This window comes from Cyrtonyx montezumae, unplaced genomic scaffold (assembly GCF_038088225.1).
Source record: "Cyrtonyx montezumae isolate F1298 unplaced genomic scaffold, pur_monq_1.0 scaffold_4, whole genome shotgun sequence".
Lineage (NCBI taxonomy): Eukaryota > Metazoa > Chordata > Aves > Galliformes > Odontophoridae > Cyrtonyx > Cyrtonyx montezumae.
The window spans coordinates 22,045,477-22,063,753 of NW_027072045.1; the positions used below are offsets into that span (position 1 = coordinate 22,045,477).

At 40.5% G+C, this 18,277-nt stretch overlaps 1 protein-coding gene across 1 annotated transcript; it reads left to right on the forward strand.

Moving 5' to 3' along the window:
- The first annotated feature begins 1,379 nt into the window (after positions 1-1,379).
- On the forward strand, positions 1,380-17,173 carry RGR (retinal G protein coupled receptor). Its single transcript, XM_065746451.1, has 7 exons — positions 1,380-1,458; positions 4,013-4,169; positions 5,742-5,863; positions 13,576-13,729; positions 14,257-14,374; positions 15,735-15,848; positions 16,799-17,173. Exons 1-7 carry the CDS (start codon positions 1,380-1,382, stop codon positions 16,940-16,942), a joined length of 888 nt encoding a protein of 295 aa, XP_065602523.1. The 3' UTR covers positions 16,943-17,173.
- The last annotated feature ends 1,104 nt before the right edge of the window (positions 17,174-18,277 follow it).

An 18,277-nucleotide genomic window follows, 5' to 3' on the forward strand; every position in this document is an offset into this window, starting at 1 on the left:
CATACATGGGGCAAAATCTCTGTGCCTGACATCTCAATCAACCAGGAGCCAGGTCAGCACAGTACAGGACCGAAGCTGGGGTATGTCAACATCCCTTGTGCTTCAGCTCCCTTTTCATTCCCACTTCAGAAATGGATTTTGCAAATGAAGAATGTTATGCATCAATATGGAAACTATCATGGTAGTGATGCCTTGTTAATCGAGGTGATGGAATGGTCAGTACAAAAAAAAAACAACAGCTAGTCTGAGTGAGGAAAGAGTGAAGAAAAATTAAGGAAGAGCCCAGAGGAAGATGGAGTTAAGTGCCCCTAAAAGAAGAAAACACCACATTTAAAAATTATCTTAGTTACTGCTGCTCTAAGTGTAGATTAAAAATTGAGAAGTATGAACAAGTTGCTTGCTTTTAATGAACAAGCATTGAAAATTAAACAATAGTTGTATAGGAAAAAGTTTCTTGTCATTTAGACTCTGAAAGCTTTTGGCTTCCATTCTCCAGGATCCAAGAAAATACCCAGAGTTACTCAATCAGTAACAACAAGAAACTGAAGGAAAATAGTTGACTCTGTTTGTATGTGGTAAAGGCTCGTGCTCATCTCAGAAAAAATGCATGATTTACTCCTAAGGGCTGGCAGCTAAGAATCAGGATAAGGTGCACACTGAACATTCTCCAGAGCCTGACTACACCACGACCCTAAGCCTCTAGCATCTCCAACTCGCATACATCCTTGTATGCCTGGGACCCCAATGCAGTAAACAGCATGTTTGCCCTTAGTCAGGCTGTGCTAGTGTGCACCTTAATGTAAGCCTCATTTACTGAGGAGAGAGATATTAATGTACAGAACGGTCATCACCAGAAAAACACACTACCCATTTTCTAAAAAAAGGGTGCAAGAGGAAGATCTATATGCTGCAAATATTCTCAATTCCCACTTTTCTGTTGATTACCAACTCAATGAGTGCCCCTTTGTTTTTCAGGTCACTTTCCAATTATATATTACATGTTTCTTTCGTTCCACAACCTTTAATTCTTTTTCAGTGTTGCAGAATTAACTAGACAGGGTTCTTAATCTTGTCTCTACAAAGAACTTGTTGTAATTGCAATGAATGCTTTCATTTTGCTGGCATCTGAAATACGATTTGCAAGGGAAGGAGGGGTGAGGGTTGATGTTAGTTCCATCATTAATGACATTCTTGCAGGGATTGTAGTGGTGGGAGTAAAAACCCCAAAGCTTTTATATAATAATGAGCATGTGTCTGCACGTGGGCTACTCCTTTAAGAAGCCTTGGTCTGGTGGATGAAAGGGGGACTCAGGGAAAAGACAGCTCCACAGCTATAACAGAGGGCAGAGGTTAAATCTGTTGGCATTTTTATCACAAGAATGGTCGCTTCACATCCTATCCCTGAAGGCTTCACTGAAATAGAGGTGTTTGCCATCGGCACTGCCCTACTGGTAGAAGGTAAGTTCTGTTTGGGACCTCAGCAACAAAAGATTTTTGCCGGATTGTTCCTCATGTGATGGATGAGAAATAAACGAAATAGCACCACTTGCAATATGCTGTTGACCCAGACCTGTGCTGGTTACTGTGTTTGCATTATCAGTGATTCTGGTGGGCTACCTTGCTGTTTGCAGTGAAGATTTGCTCTGTATGCACAGCTTTCCTGTGGCTGAGTTCTTGCCAATTAGATTTCTTATCAAGGGACATTAGAATATGTTATTGGCTTTTAAAGGCAATTTCATCCTCCTTGAGGGAAGGATGTTGAAATGACTAATGATTCCTCAACAAAATCTGGCTGCTTCTTTTGTTGGCTGATAGCTATTTTATAAACAAAAATGATAGATTCAAAATAGCCTGTTAATGGCTGCATATATCCAAATTGCGCTAGGAGCTTTGAAATGAATGGCTGCTGGGTAAAAGTAACAAATAGAAACACACGTGCATGAGATTCAAAAACTTTCACAGCATTAAGAAGTAAAATTTGAGGTAGGAGAGATTGCCTTCATTTAATGAAGCCAGTATGGGCTTTTCTTAAGGTGTTCCATCTCGTTGAGAGTTGAACAAAATTGTCAGTTTTCACATACCTGGCAGCTAGAGAAGGACAAGCTTGCAGCTGAGAACCCATCAATGTCAGTTACTGGCTTCTGTTCGTAGCTGTATCTAGTCAAGGCCTGGGCTCCACTCCTGCACTGTGCTGCCCAGCCAGGGATGCAGGGATCCTGGGGCCAAGCAACAGAGGAGAAACCATATGCACTAGCAGAACAGGACAAATGCTCATCAGCTCTCCTCATGCCTGTGTAGAATGGCAGAGGGAAGGATGCTCCCCTTCTACTTGCAGGTGAGCTTACCATAATGCAGCATCACATGCCCACAAGAGAAATCTGGAAGAGCTGTGCCAGAAATTCTTCCTTGGAAGAAGAGAGATGGCCTCTACTACTGGCCTAGGAGTCAGCTGCTGCTTTCACACAGAATTAACAGCCATACCTATCCAACAGCAATCAGGGCCTGGCAGTTCCATGCATGAATTTGCCCTTCATTCTTGACGAATGAGAAGCAGCAGGAGAACAAGGACCCTGGCATGTGCTGACACAGGCTGACAGACTGTTTTTTTAATTTGTTTATTTATGTATTTATTTACTTTTTGCTGCAGCTTGTATGTGCTGTTTGCAAAATAGTGCTAGGGAAGAGGAAAACTTGGCATTCACTTTTACTAACTGGACACATTATCTGTTTTAAAAATGAAAAATCTAATCTATTTGGTGCTGGTTTTTAAGAAAGCAGTATGAGGTAAATCCTGGAACGTTCACAAAAAAAAAAAAAGGGAGGAAAAAGTCAAAGTTGATATAACAATAACTCTTCAACTCTAACGTAAACATTGTCCCAGTAAATCTCCCATAAAGACTTGAATGCAGTTGGGAGGATTGGCAGGAGTGTTATCCTGCAGATGGAGGTAAGCTGGCAGGGAAGGAATAAGAACAGTAGACCTTACATGGCTCCAAATATTCCTCCTGGAAATATTGTGTTATCTGTTGTGCAATGAAAGATGCACATCAGCTGTTACTATGGTTATGCCATCAGCCATTAATGTAATTAAAGTAGGAGCGGGATTTCTGACTATACAAAATTATCCATCTTATGTAACTGCAGAATTAAGACAACAAGCACAAGTAATAATGCTACTTTAGAGAATTAAGGGATATGGATTTTTTCTGCACTACAGCATTTCTCCTTCCAAGAAGAACACAAAAAAAAAGACATACTGCCTCTTGTCTAACTGAAACTTAGAGATGAGATGTTGAGTCAGAGACTCATCAGAGCTAAAATAAATCAGGTCATCTTGAAAAGGACATTAAAGGACAAAGTTTCAGGTTAAAGCAGTGAAGGATGGGGCCAAGTGAATAGCTGGGGTTGCTTAAGCACTCCTCTCTGACAACAAACATTAACTTATTTTTTTAAATCTATCAGCGACTGCTTTTTATAATTAGATTATTCCTTTCCATGTATAGTCTATTGACGAAGGGCAGTAATAAGATTGAGCTGGTGCAATTCAAGCACTGCCTAGGTTAACCCTAAGCCGAATTCCAAAGGGAGGCAGGCTGACTGAAACATGACCAAGGGACTTCTATGCTGAAACACAAAAACACGTAACAATTGACATTAAATACATCCACAGATGGACCTGGAGATGCGCGCAGTCAGTGTGTGCTGGCTGAGGGCCCCCATGCAGCTGCCTCCTCTGCAGCTCCCTCACTCTGCCTCATGTGTCCCTGGATGGAGCCTGGCAATCAAGTTTCTTCATTAAAACAAAACATAGAATAGCAAATAAAACTGAAGCATTTCTGCTCTGCATGAGTGGCCACATCTCTGACAAGGGTTGAGGCAGTAGCTTCAGCTGTCACCTGTGCCTGAAAGTCTGTAACTTGCAAGCAAATTGGAAACCCTGTAGATATATTTCCTGTCCTTATAGATATTTTCCATTTCCAGTTGAGTCACGTCAAACTCTTTTGGTTTTCAGCCCTGCTTGGTTTCTGTCTGAACGGCCTGACAATTATCTCTTTCCGAAAAATCAAAGAACTCCGAACACCCAGCAATCTGCTGGTTCTCAGCATTGCCCTGGCTGACTGCGGGATATGCATCAATGCATTCATTGCTGCCTTTTCCAGCTTCCTCAGGTACGTGCCGTTTTCCTAAAGGATGCTCAGAAGAACCATATGAAAGTTAGCAATATTGGTTCTGGAAGGCCAAACTAACAAATAACCCTCTAGCACATCACATAGACAACTTTATCATTCTCTAAATCCAAAATAGCAGAATGAATCTCTGTACTTCTACCAGGCAAGTAAAAAAGCAGACTTTACCACCAACTCATTAAAGACATCATTTAACTGGGGAACCTTACTGGTAGATATAACAGAGACTTACTGAACAATGAAACAGTCATACTTTCGACTAAACCTCTAGACTGACCTCAAATTTATCTTCAAGCCTTTCCATTGTTTCTAATGAAGTTTTTGACTAAATTTCTTATTCTAGGATTTTGTGGAGGACAAAAACACAGATGTTTGCCAAGAGTTCAAATCGGTTATGGAATTTCATTTTCCACATTCTCATGCCAATCGTTCAATCATGACAAAAACTATGTCAAGCATTTTCATCAGTAACTGCAACCACCAAATCAAAAATGCACCATACTAATAAACAGACCCTATGAAACAGCTGATTAATAATTCCACTTAACAAGTGTGCTTTTAAACTGTGGAAATAGTAGAGAACACAAAAGCATTTCAAACTGGAGTGTGACAATCTGATTTTCTTTTAATGGAAATAAAAACACTTTTTCAAATCAACAAGTCAACAATAAGCTCCAGCAAGGAGCTGTTTTGCCTTGTGTATAGCTTATTCTTGTTTCAGACGATTAAGTTGCACTGAAGTCAATAAAGATGCTTTTTCTGAACTGAAACTGAAAAGCTAAGGTCAATATATGTAAACATGCTTGGTTTTAACCCTTGCAGAATTTTAAATGAGAGCAAAAGTTTCCTAGTCTCTGAAGAGCGTGGCTGTCTCTTTCCAAAAGAACTTGCAGGCACCTTCCACTGAGTTACACTGGTGTTTTACAAATCTTGTGAGAAAAGAGAGTGCTGAAGATTTCCACCTGACAGACATCTCTATAAGACTAAGAGTCAGGTTAGATGAAGGTAGAGGGAATAATAAGCCATGAGTGACTGGAACACTGAAGGTACATGCCAGCAGTTGACACTTACATGAGACTGTTTCATGTTTCTTCTTATTTTATATCTGCAAAAATATATTTGGAGGCCTCAGCCTTCCTAACCAGAGTGTTTATAGTTATTGTGAGCTTTTGCTCTCTGTTGAGCAGTGAGCTAACCCCCTTGAGTTGACAAATTTTTTTTACTCCTGCTGAGTGCACATTTTGCGCTTATGGAACAATTGGATTAAACATAGATTTCAAACTAAAACAAATGCCTTTCCAACACATTAATGCAGGGTTATATTTCCTTCTCTGTGTTCAAAATAAAAACAACTGCTGCAGTACACCAGACACCACAGCAAGGTAAATTCAGGTAAACAACTACAAGAGACTGGCGGTTGACTCCTTCACAATGTTTCTCAGATTTGAAAACATGTGCAAATGCTATCATCTTCTTTTCTCCATTAATGCAATTTCTAAACATGTCTTCACTTGTTTCTATCATTTCCTTACCACCCTGCTTGTTTGCTGACAGGTACTGGCCCTACGGCTCTGAGGGCTGTCAGATTCATGGATTCCAGGGATTCTTGACAGCACTAGCTAGCATTAGCTCCAGTGCAGCAGTTGCCTGGGACCGGTATCACCACTACTGTACAAGTAAGGCTATAATTCACCCACCAGTTTTTCATGTATCATGTTAAAAAACTGTTTAGATTTCAGAGAAACCAAGCAAGCACATATTTACTTTTCTGTGCATCTTAAATGAACAAATAAATGAACTCTCTCTCCAAGGGATACCTTTCCAACTGCTAACCAACCACTTTCAGAAGTTATTTGCTCTTCCAGATCACATCTAAATACCAACTCTCTTGCCATGCTTTCACCTTCTCCTTAACTAATAATCAGAGTCCAAAAAAATCCAATACCTCAAAGAGAAGTCTATACACCTTGGGCTTCCATCCATCACCTTGCTTTGTACAAAACAGAGCTTGCCCATGCAGAGTTTTCTAATTAGAGAAAGTTGGTGTAGCTACAGAGCAGGCTCTGAAAGGACAGCAGCTGGCACAGAGCCCCACAGCAAAGCCTTTTTGCAAAGGCACAATGGGGCAGACAGAGCACAGCAACCCAACCGCACAATACACAGGAACTATGGGGCATGAGCCACTTGTGGGTTTGTGATGCGTTCCAGACCCCCTTACAAAGGCTGAAACACAGTACATCTGTTGCAAAGCAAAGAATAAATTATCTTCAAATTTAGGTAAAAGCAGCAGAACTATTTTCAGGAAGAATGTTATTTTCCTTCTCTTAGTGAAGGATGTTTTTTGTTCTTCTTAACAATGTAGTTGGTAACTAGCTCTGACACTCTTGAGCTGGAGTTAATGAAAATCTAATATTATACAGGGATGCTGACACAAGAAAATAAATTTGCCTTTTTTGTGGACTTACGAAATCATTATTTTGATTTAGATGAAAAATAGGGCCTTACAAGAACGTCAAATATATGGATTTAAAGAGACAGGCACTGTCTTTAGTCACAGAACTATCTCCCAGACATTGGTGGTACTGGATCTGTGCTTTCACATAAAACAAGGGAAAAATTTCTGCTGAATTACGATGCTGAGATGGGTTAGGTGCCCACAGAGACCATTTGATCTGTGCAGGCACATCAGCTGTGCTCCAGCCATGACTGCAGTTAGGGAGAACAGGGAAATGAGCATATGTTCTTAACATGGAAGTCAGGAAACACGAGTAGGTGTGTTATCATCTGCAGTAAAGCAAACCAGAGCAATCTTGTGAGCGCTAGCACCAGCAAATATTGTTTTCCTATATATAAGGCACTCATAGATTGTTTGTCTAGTAAGATAGACTTGTGATGGCTGCTCCAGGGGCCTCACCTCCCCCAGACACCAACTTTGTATCTGCCAGTGTCCACTCTCTTATTTAGATTTAAGCTGTTAGTGTTTCAGAAGTTAGTAAGACAAAGCAGAAACTAAAAGAGGGTGTGCAACGTTTTCATTCAGATAAGGGAAAGAGGCATGACATGAAACACAAACTTATTCTGAAAGCAGATCCTAGAATTCCGTGATGCCAGGAACACCCGAGACCCTTCTATTTGGCCACTCCAGTGGTGTAATGGTAGCTCTGCCAGCTGAGAGAAATGACAGAAAGCCTCCATGCAGGCCTGCAGCTTCCACCTCTCCTGCTGCAGCTGTGTGCTTTCCAGAGGAACGAGGAGCCTGGAATACCCACACATGAGCACCCCATTCCCAAAAATATTATGTTGATAGGCAGCGTCAATAGACAATGGCAGCCCTCCTTTCCTTGTGCTAAAGCACAGGACGCCCAGATCACTTCATAAAAAATGTCCTAAATCAAAGTTTAAAAGCTGGCCAGGGAAGAGTCTGCTGAGTACTTCAATACGACCTTTAGCATTCTCACAGCCGTTCAGGCACGGCCTCTATATGATTAGAGCAGAGAGCATTCAAACAAACCCAGAGCACACAGTGAACATGATTTACTTGATGATATGATTGGAGGCAGAAAGGTTGCCAAATTTTTGTTCTACAACTTTTGTCAAGAATTCGGCTCAGGCAATAAAATGGCTTTTTTTCATATCCAGACAAAGACCCCAAACAATGCAGGCTGCAAGCTACATCCATACCAATACCCATTCAACAATAAAATGCATTTGGAGCGAGAAGAGTAGCATCTGTATACTGTAAGAGAGCAAGCCTGAAAAATAAGCATGTCTTTGGGAAAATATTTTACTCTCTGCAACACTGACTTCAATGCTTTAGTGTTGAGTACTTCTCCAGCCAAGAGCACTGTACATTAAGAGCACAGACAGATATATCCTAAGGGCAAAAACTTCTTCACTTTACTCAAGTAGTTATGTACTGATGACCAAACATAGCTGCTACTACTGAACATTTTGAACCAAAAAAGCAAAAAGGGAACAGGTGTTCTTAAAAGCTCATGCTCTTCAGCTGTTCCAGTAAAAACAGCCAGTTTCATCTGTCACATGCTGAGTGTGAGAATGATTAAGTCATGTTTCATAGATCTGATGTACCAAGCCTACAGGCTATGCTGTGTTCTTAATCCATATATTAAACCCCTGTTGACACCCGTGTGAATTGCATACCTGTACAGAAGGTATAAAGCACCTGTGGCTAAAAAACAAAGCTATCAACCTTTTATCTCCATCTTGGGAACTAACATTCTTCCCAGATTCACTTACACCATCCCTGGTGTTTTTATGTTCTGAGAGTTTCCAAGAACACCTCTATTACAGCATTCCCCAACCAAACACTCAATTATCGAGAACCAATATTTTTGAGGAAGAATGTATTGATGAGAGCACAAGAGGTTATGATGAGGAGAAGATTTAAAAAAAAAAAAAAAAAAAAACAGACTTTCCATCCATTCTGGATGGTAATAACACAAGTGCACTCATAAATATCCAGAAAATTAACCCAGTTTTTTAACTTGGAAGTTGATACAATCCTCAGTGTTGAAGTGCTAGGCTTTGACACGTACTGACAGCTGCCCACTCACTCATCAAAAAAAGAGGTTGCTATTTATTAAGATAAGGAAAATAGAATGATCAGCACATATGGTTGAGAAGTTAGAGCTTGAAGGCATTGTACTCTCTCCTTTTTTTCCTCCTAAGCAACAATGTTGAGCAGCTGTCTTTTCATCCTTTAAAAATGGCTTTGGTTTAAAATAGATAATTTAAATTAAAATATTAAATTTCTGTAACATTAAGAAATGTTCAAACAGTGCATGAGTAAAAACAGCTAAAAATATGATGTAATTCCATTTAATAATCTTACACTGAAATATATTCAGAACCAGAAGAGCAGTAACACTGGTCTATGACAAATAGCCTGAAAGTATGACCAATCTTTTTCCAAGCTACTGTCTGAGCCAACTATTTGCTAGTAGAAAATGATAAGTTGCTACTTTCTCAGAGAGGTTGAGAGGATAAAAAAAAAGTGGTGCAGATTTATGGTATTTATGAACACAGACGACCTGCTACAGAGATGCCTTTGGTGAAGCACTGCAGTCTAACAGCTTCTTGTTGTGGGGGGCAGCAACTGCTGTCAGCTGGCTGGAGAAGGGGAAGGGCCCCAGGCAGTACTTTTCCTTTTGTAACCACTACAAATAGTTGCAGTTCTAAAAGGAAATCAAAACGTCTTGATGATTTCACACTAGCATTTAAGAATTAAGGGGAAAGGAAAGTCTGAAGTATTTGTCAGTGCTTTTCTCAATATTACAAAAGTAAAGAACAAAATCAGTGGGGATTTCACAGCAGCATTCAATTACAAAAAGCAGGGCTGCAGAGAGTTTGTATCTAATCCTTAACATTCAGAGAAATCTATGTTGTTATATCACGTTGGGAAGCTTAGCAAACTTCCATTTGCTCCAATTGCAGCTGTCAGCTCAGGCAGATTAGGGGCAAGTCCTCACCTACTGTCATACTTGCAGTAGCCACCCTGTCACAGGTCCTCCATCTAGTCTTGCTCCTGCATCCATTCCCAAGACAAAACTCCAGCATTTATACAGCTCTTGCATTTTCAGTGAAGCAGGAAATATTTGCTAAGACAGCATTATGGTCATGGAGGACCACAGGAAAAAAAATATAAAAATAAAGGAATAAAAATATCTCATTTATAGGTTATTTTAGAGTTGTTTTTTTTTTGTTGTTTGTTTGTTTTGTTTTCTTTTGTGTTTTTTTTTTCCTGATGGTATGTGCAGCAGAAGCCATTACATAGTGCAGCTTTCTTATCCCTACAAAATATGTATAGTGTGTGCATCAGTCACTGCTGCTCTTTGCACTGCACCAGCTGCTATTTTACTTCTGACGGATACGTATAATTCTCAACCAGACAGTTTCAGATATTTTTTGTACTTGACAAATCTTGACAATTTTAATTGATACACGCCTTGTGTAAATCTGGGATAAACTGGATTGTTCTGGAATATTTCAGCTATTATAACGTTTTGCCCCTTTCACCTTAGAAAATCCTGTTGACCTTTTGTTTGAGAAATTCCTCTTGAATATCAGCCTGAATTCTAGTTGAAAGGCAGCCATTGTATCAGAGATGTATTTTTTGCTCTTTCTGTGGAAATCAGCTTAATGTTTGGCCAATTTATAAATCTTCCAAAGATCTAAATTCATAAATGTCTTGACAGATTACAGACAGAAAAACACTTAATGATTGCATCACTAAAGACTAGCTGTTACTATTAAAAGTGTTAACATTCCATGCTCTATCTAGTACATTCTAAAACGAAAGCTTTTGACATTATAATTTTAGTACTCTTTTTACAACTTTGTTCTGTTTCTGAGAGTGAACTCTTTCTATTCCAAAATAAGCTTACAGAAGACTAAAAAATTCCTCACGTTAATTTCTCACTGTATGAAAAAGAGAAGCTTCCCTCTTGCTTTTCAAGAGCCAGAGCACAAGAGTGATTAAACTTAATGAGACCAGACTGCCAGCACTGGGCCCTAATTAAGAACTATTTTTTCGAGCGTATGCTGAACTCCATATATACACATTTAACTGAATTAGGACCTACGTGGCTATTATGCTAAACTGTATCAGTCCACAGAAGGCACGTAAGGTCAACAAACTGCCTGCTCAATATGACAGCAACTGAACCACTCTCAGCTTGATGCCCTTCAGCTTCTCAGAGGACATGGCTTTCCAGAAGAGCATACTCTGAAAAACTAAAATAATTTGTTTGATTTCCCTCAGGGCCAGAGGAAAGATATGCATCTGGGGCACCAGAACCAGCAGTAGAAGTAGCAGCAGCTGGTGGGCAAGAGCTTCCCCTGCTGTCCCATGCACAGTGAGAGCACATGCAATTTGCAGCACCCCACACACACGATGCAGCTGGATCACTCAACCCCCATCAGTGCAGATACTCACAAGCTGCCTTCAGTGTGTTACCAACATAGCACAAGTGGCAAATTTTGTCTGTGCAAAGATCTTTCTCTTATATGCAGAGGTCCATGAGATCTTCACATCATAGTAGTCCACAAAATGAAAGGATGGGGAGAAAAGAGAGCAAAGTTTCTGCCTCAAGATATCATGAAAAATGACTGCTATCAAATACTTTATAGGATAAACAAACAAACAAGAACTAGCAACATTCAGTTTGTGAAATGTTGCTTGTTTGTTTGTTTTCTTCCAGAATATCAGGAGGACTTACCACTTACAAAACTGTATTCCCAAAACAATAATGCTACTTCTGTCATGAGTGTGGTTTAAAAGAAATACAATTTAGATCTAGGTCTCACTGCAGCTGCTCTTGGTAATGCCTTTTTAAAAGATGCTAGATTGTGTAAAACACAAAACCAACCTGACAGCTTGTGTAATAAGCTGTGTCCTGATTGAATTTCAAGTTACAATTGCTTAAAGCCAAGCTACAAGAGAGATGATGCAGAATACAAATGGAAATGGAAGCTCTGGATCAGTAACAACACTAACTTGCTTGTTCAAACATATATTTAGGAAGGATGCAATTCTGAAGGGATATAACTTATGCTACGTAGCTGATTTAGATTGGAAGGTTAAGAATAACTACATTAACTCCTAACAAGCTTGACTATAATTCCTAGCCCCTAAATAAGAAGCTATTACTTTTTTTTTTTTTTTTTTTTTTACTCTTCCCCCCACTGATGTAATCTATAGCCATGTTAACATCGGTATGACAGAAAATGATTTGAGCCTCTTTGGCAAAGTACATTATCTATGTGGGAATCATACAAAAACGGATATTAATTATTATTAATCATCAATAATAATTACAAAAACAATGTTTAAATTGACTTAAAGTATCAATAGATTTTTGTTGCCTACCATAATAAAACAAGGTATTTAATAAAAATATTTTTTTCCTTAGTATTTAAATAGCGACGTGTACCCCAGAACTCATTTTTGAACGTTTGCACCAACCAACTTCTTCAAGCCCTTCAAACTCTTCCCTCAAGAACTGCTGGAAGATAAGAATCAGAACAGAGATAGAATCACTATTCCTCTGAAGTAGGATTTTCACTGACACACCTACATCATTATCCTTCCTTAAACCAAAGAAGGGTAACACAACCCAAAAGAGCTGTTATGGAGTTTGTGGTCCTCTCTGGGGCTGCTGCCTTATGTGATTCAGCAACCTTCATTTCAGGCAACCCTGGCAGATCCTTCACCTACAAGTCAGCCTTTGTAGACTTGGTAGCAAGGCTGGCCTCCTACTCACATCTCATTTCCAGTCCTTCACCTTTCCAACAAAGGTCAGAATTCTCCTGAATCCTGCAGGTATGATGCCACTGTCGAGGGCAGAAGAAAAGATTGCTTCCCAGCCTGAGTGAAAATTACATCATTACTTCTCTTTAATGGGAAATTTGATTAGAAGGGGTAGTGGGCAAAGTAGTACAGCTGGCGTCATGGGCAATTCAGCCCAGGCATGATTGCAGACGTCAGCCCTGGTAACCAAATTAGCCAGACCTCTTTACATGCAGGCAGCGTGACTAACACAATGTTCTGCACAGCAGGAAACCTGCCTGCCTTTTCCATGAAGAAATACTTCCTGTGCCTTATAAAGCTTCCAGTCTTTTATTTCATTCATTGACTTATTCCAGTAGTGTCTTATAGAATTAGATGAGACAGACACGAATGAAGGTTTTTATTATAAAATTAGAAAGAAAAAAAAAAGACTCTGAGCTTCTCATTTCCTGTTCTAGGCTAAGCAATGATCTTAAGAGCAAAGTAATTTGACCTGTAGTATTTTAGAACAGGATCTGTTGTCAAGTAAGTTATTGACATATATGTGAATATACAATCATTTTTTGAACAAGGTATGTTGAATAGCCACGTGTTCAATCCTCAGGGCCAGGTAGGAAGGAAGCAGAAGGGGTCAGATGCACAGTCACGGCCCTGATCTGACCCACACTGTGCAGCAGAGCTCTAGCTCTTAATGCACTGTTCATTGCATTGCCTCATGCCTTCTGCTGTTCGCCCTTCCTGAGCTTTCCAACACATTCCCAAAACACAAGAATATAGCGTGTTAACAGCGGCTGCATCTCTAGCACAGTACAAAGCTGCACAGCAGTATAGTATTTGGGCAAGGCATGTGGAAAAAGTCGATTTGCTGTTCCCAAAGTCAAAAACTTACCTCAACTTCTCAGCAAGACCAGATAGATATCTTTGGACTTGGGTCAGCTTCAAGCTACAGAACACATAACTGCTAGTTTCTGCCTCAGGCCTGGAGGCCAGAATTCTTTGCTCTGGACACACACACACTCCAAGAGCTTTGTCTGCAGGTTTGGTGCCAGGTGTGCAGATCCTCTTTTTCTCTTCCTGCAGGGAGCAAGCTTCAATGGAGCACGGCCATCTCCATGATGGTGTTTGCATGGCTCTTTGCTGCCTTTTGGTCCACGATGCCCTTGCTGGGCTGGGGGGAGTATGACTACGAGCCCCTTCGAACCTGCTGCACCCTTGACTACAGCAAAGGGGACAGGTGAGGATGAGGCCAACTCTCATGAGAGGCTGTTGCTACTTGGGGTGCCTTCAGCAGTGCAGCAGAGCCCAGCTGTCACCTACCCACCATGGTGCTGGGACAAGGCAAGCACAGCCCAGGGCTGCCTCCTGCACACAGGAATGGACAAAGCCAGGAAAAGCTAGTGCTCGGGTTTCTGGCACTCCCTTAATCATTAGCCATAAGATGCATTTTGGAGGGGTTTAGGAGTTGAAATTCTTTATGGTAATCTTTATGAAATCCAGCCCTGATGTCCTAAATAAGGATGCCTGGGGTTAGGAACCAAAAGCCTCTTGTGATTTTCTTCAATACTGTCCATCCCACATGCAACAGTACAATGCAGCTTCAGAAAATACTGAACCTAAAAACAAGCTTACATAAGTGGTTTGGGCAATTTAAAAAATACGGCTTGATTAATAATTGCAGAAAGCTTACAGAGATGCACAAGGGAGAAATTAACCACCTCTTCTTTTTTTTTTTTTTTTTTTTTACCTCCTCACTCTCTCTAGAAACTACATCACATTCCTTTTGGCTCTGTCCATTTTCAACTTCATGATACCAGGCTTCATCATGATGACAGCCTATCAGTCAATACACCAGAAGTTCAAGAAAAGTGGGCACTATAAGGTAAGGAAGCTTCTTCTCTCCCTGTACCTACCTTGACAAAATAGGGCTGCATCAAACAGGCTAAAAGCCCTCAAAAATACGGTTTCTTTCACGGAGGCTTTGGCTCAGCTCCTTCTGGGCCATGTCATCCCTCTATGGTGCCCTGAGCAAGGGGGTATCATGGAAAACTCAACCTTAGAGATCTTGATTTTTGACTGGACGCAATCATGTCTGCCCTGACCCAACGGGGAAAACATTCCCCCTCAGAGGAAGCAATTGGTAGTAGTGACCCCAAGGATTCCCCTCTGCCACCAGTCCTGTTCCAGTCACAAAACTAAGACACAGCATACACAGTACCTGCTAATAGCACATCAATAACCACACAGAAATTCTGCTCAGGAAGGATCACTGTTTTCAGTTTTGCTACAGATTCACAGCTGATGGCCTTGGAAGTCATCCAGAACCACAGCACTACAAGGAAGTAGAGATGTGTTGTACAGGGGGGAGAAAGGGTCTTCCTAAGCACATCACAGATACATTTGGCTGAGGAAATTCAAAAATCTCCATGAGCTGGTAACAATGGAACTGCACTGGAGTGGCAGGTTTATGAAAATGTAACTTGGTGATTCTACCAGTTGTTCCTCTGGATGCAGTTTGGGGTGTTATGTGTTGTTGGTACATTCTAATCCCTGCACTTTGTAAACACTGTCACTTATCCAGGAGGATGGTATAGCAGCAGAGACTGTCAGGCAGACTGGTCTGTAGCAGTCTGGAATATTTATGTGTGCCCTCTACGTAACTCAAACAAATGTTGGTTCTCATTATTATAAGCCTTTTTTATTATTATTATTATTTCAGTTAATTTTTACAACAGTGTGCAATTTTTCCTACACTGCTTTGTAGCAGCAAAGACTAGTTGAAGGAAAGTAGTTAGAATGCAGAAAATGTCAGGGTGAAAATATCACCTCCCTATTCATCAAGATTTGCAATACTTTCACAGTTTTCCTGCCTGCAAGGCCTTCAAAAAGTCAGGAAAAGAAGTCACTTATCTGTTTTCAAAAGTGTGCATTGCCCTTCCCCTCTGCAACAGTTACTGACTGCTAGTAGCACATAAGCTGATGTCACCAGACAACCACAAGATGCTTCATCTCCTCTGCCCAGAAAGGACTGTGTTGCCCCCCATCCCCACCACCAGGTGCAGGGCTTTGGAGCTCTGCAAAAAGGATCTGTGCTCGCATATCTCCAACACTGACAGCTACAGCACTCCCTGCTGGGCAGTGCTTCCCTGTCAGTGAGCACAGTATCCCAGGAGCTTTCCTATCTACCTATTGCAGCGTGCAGTTGAGAGACAAAAAATAATGTGTCGCTCTTGTTTTTTCAGTTTAACACTGGCTTACCGTTGAAGACGCTGGTCATTTGCTGGGGACCCTACTGCCTTTTATGTTTCTATGCAGCAGTTGAAAACGTGATGTTCATTTCACCAAAATATCGAATGGTATGACTATGGCAACTGGAGGAATTCTCACATATTCCTCTCATGCTCTTCCCTCCATTCCCAGGGAACAAGACAAACCTGAACACTAACAGTCCTATTTAATATAACATCTCTTACAAGTAGACTGTTTACACAAAGATTCCTATTCATCCTACAATTTTTAAGGCAAAATATTTCAGTGCAGCAATACAGCAGACATAATTAGTGCTTAGATCAAGCAACATTTTAGGAATTATGTTTTTTGTTCTGTTTTGTTCTTCAGCAGTCAGTACAGAACAGCAGCCTGCACTGCTTCACAGTAATGAGCATGGAGGTAATGGATTGATGGTTGTACTAGAGGATCTTATTGACCTTTTCCAATCTAAATGATTCTATGATTTGAAGAAGCATTTTGTGTCCCTTTCACAGTCAAGTACCACCTCACAGATCTCAGTTTTGAAGAGGTTGCTTGTCCCATTCATTTTTCTTAATCTTTCTCTCCTAGAGGAAGCTGCAACTCTTGCAGTTATGACGCTTCTTTTTTCCTATGAGTTTTAGCTCCAGGACTCACTAATATTACAATGCACCCTTTAACTTCCATTTCAGCCCAATTTCAGATCACTACAAGCATTACTATATTTAGATATTTATCACCTCACAAAGTGTGTTAGCAATACTAGGCCACTTACTCATACAAAGCTGCCCATGGCATACTCTTCACTCCTCATATTCACACTCTACTGAAATATCCAACTTTTAGGTGATGCTGGTCTAACTTTCCTTTCCTGGAGATTGTCCTTTCCTAAGTAAGGGGCCCCTCCTGATTGAATTGCTTTCACCTTCCTCATCATTCCAGGGTAGCAAGCTGCTGCCATTAGGGAAAGCTATTTGTTTGACAAAAGGAAATAAAGCCTAGCCTATAATCAATCCATTGGCTCCTCAGCACATTTTCCTATCTTGTCTCCCTACAGATTCCTGCCATTATTGCCAAGACAGTGCCAACTGTGGACAGCTTTGTGTATGCCCTGGGCAATGAAAACTACAGAGGAGGAATATGGCAGTTCCTCACAGGACAGAAGATTGAGAAAGCAGAGGTTGATAACAAAACTAAGTAACCCATTACAGCGTCAAACCACATTAATGCAAGTACATCAGTGAAAGCAATACAGTAGAGGAAGACTTGTACATAGTGGTATGTACATGCAAAGGTAATTCCACATTGAAAAGGCAAGACACTGACTACAGGCAGTGAAAGAAAGCCCCACAGATTACTGCTGAAACCATCATGAGCTGCTTGTCAAACAAGCTGCCTTAAAACTGTCTTGATTGTCATCAGTCTCATTTTATGTGTCACTGCAAATAAACTATATGCTAGAAAGCACTTTTTTTTCTCCTGATAGACTAATATAAAAGCTCACCAAATTAACTGAAGTAGGGTATTTGTTTACCCAGTGAGGCCTCCCAAAACCAAACTGCAACTTGCCCGTATGGTTAAAACTGAATTACTAGAAGATTAGAGAATCCAGAATTACACCACATGTCTGTATTAATAGCTTATCCCTATGAACAATGCATTTTCTATGCACCCAAAATGGGAGTTTCCAAATTTCCACAATGAATCTGCCATCCTAATTCCATCAAAACACGTTAGTGGTCATTTTATTCCAGTAGGGAATATTAGCTTGGCTCCCATTCAGATGAATTAGTGTGTGACGTTCAGCTGTGTCCCACAGTAAACTGCATCAGACATCACAGTTGTTGCTTACCAGGACAATCAACAATCTCACAGTCTGTCATTAAAACACTCATATTGTATCAAGCACTGAGCAAAAACTAATCAGAGAAATGGATCAGATTGACTGAGCAGTAAATAATGTCATGAAAAATTATTCAGAATAGTCACATCTTACGTTGACAGCTAAGACCTGCTTATCAGGTACGCATAATATTAAGTGAACAGATTACAAAAGAAAGGATCCCAAAGATTAAGACTGAGCATGCATCTATACAGACAGACTCTGAATACATAATTATCTCTTTCTCAGGAGAGAGACCTACACAGATCTTGAAATCATCTTGTCAGCCAGGTCATACAGATAAATCCCAGCAGAATGCTAAAAAACACTGAAAATGCATAGGAAACAAGAGGACACATCCTCACACCACTTGAAAGCCATTGTGCTCAGCCTTGTTGGAAATAACTCACAGCTTAGGTAATTCCGACTCACAAAGTGAGAAGTTAGAAAGGGGCCACAGTGGTGATCAAACGTAAGGAGGATCCTCCACACAACAGATGAGATGGGGGAGAGGGCTGGCATAGAGGACATAGCTGCTGAGGAGCGTACTCCTGTAACAGTGCAGAGAAGATGAGGTTATTTGTGGCTCATCTGTTGAATCACAAATAATACAACTCTCTAGAAAAGAGAAAAGGAAAAGGATGGAAATATAAA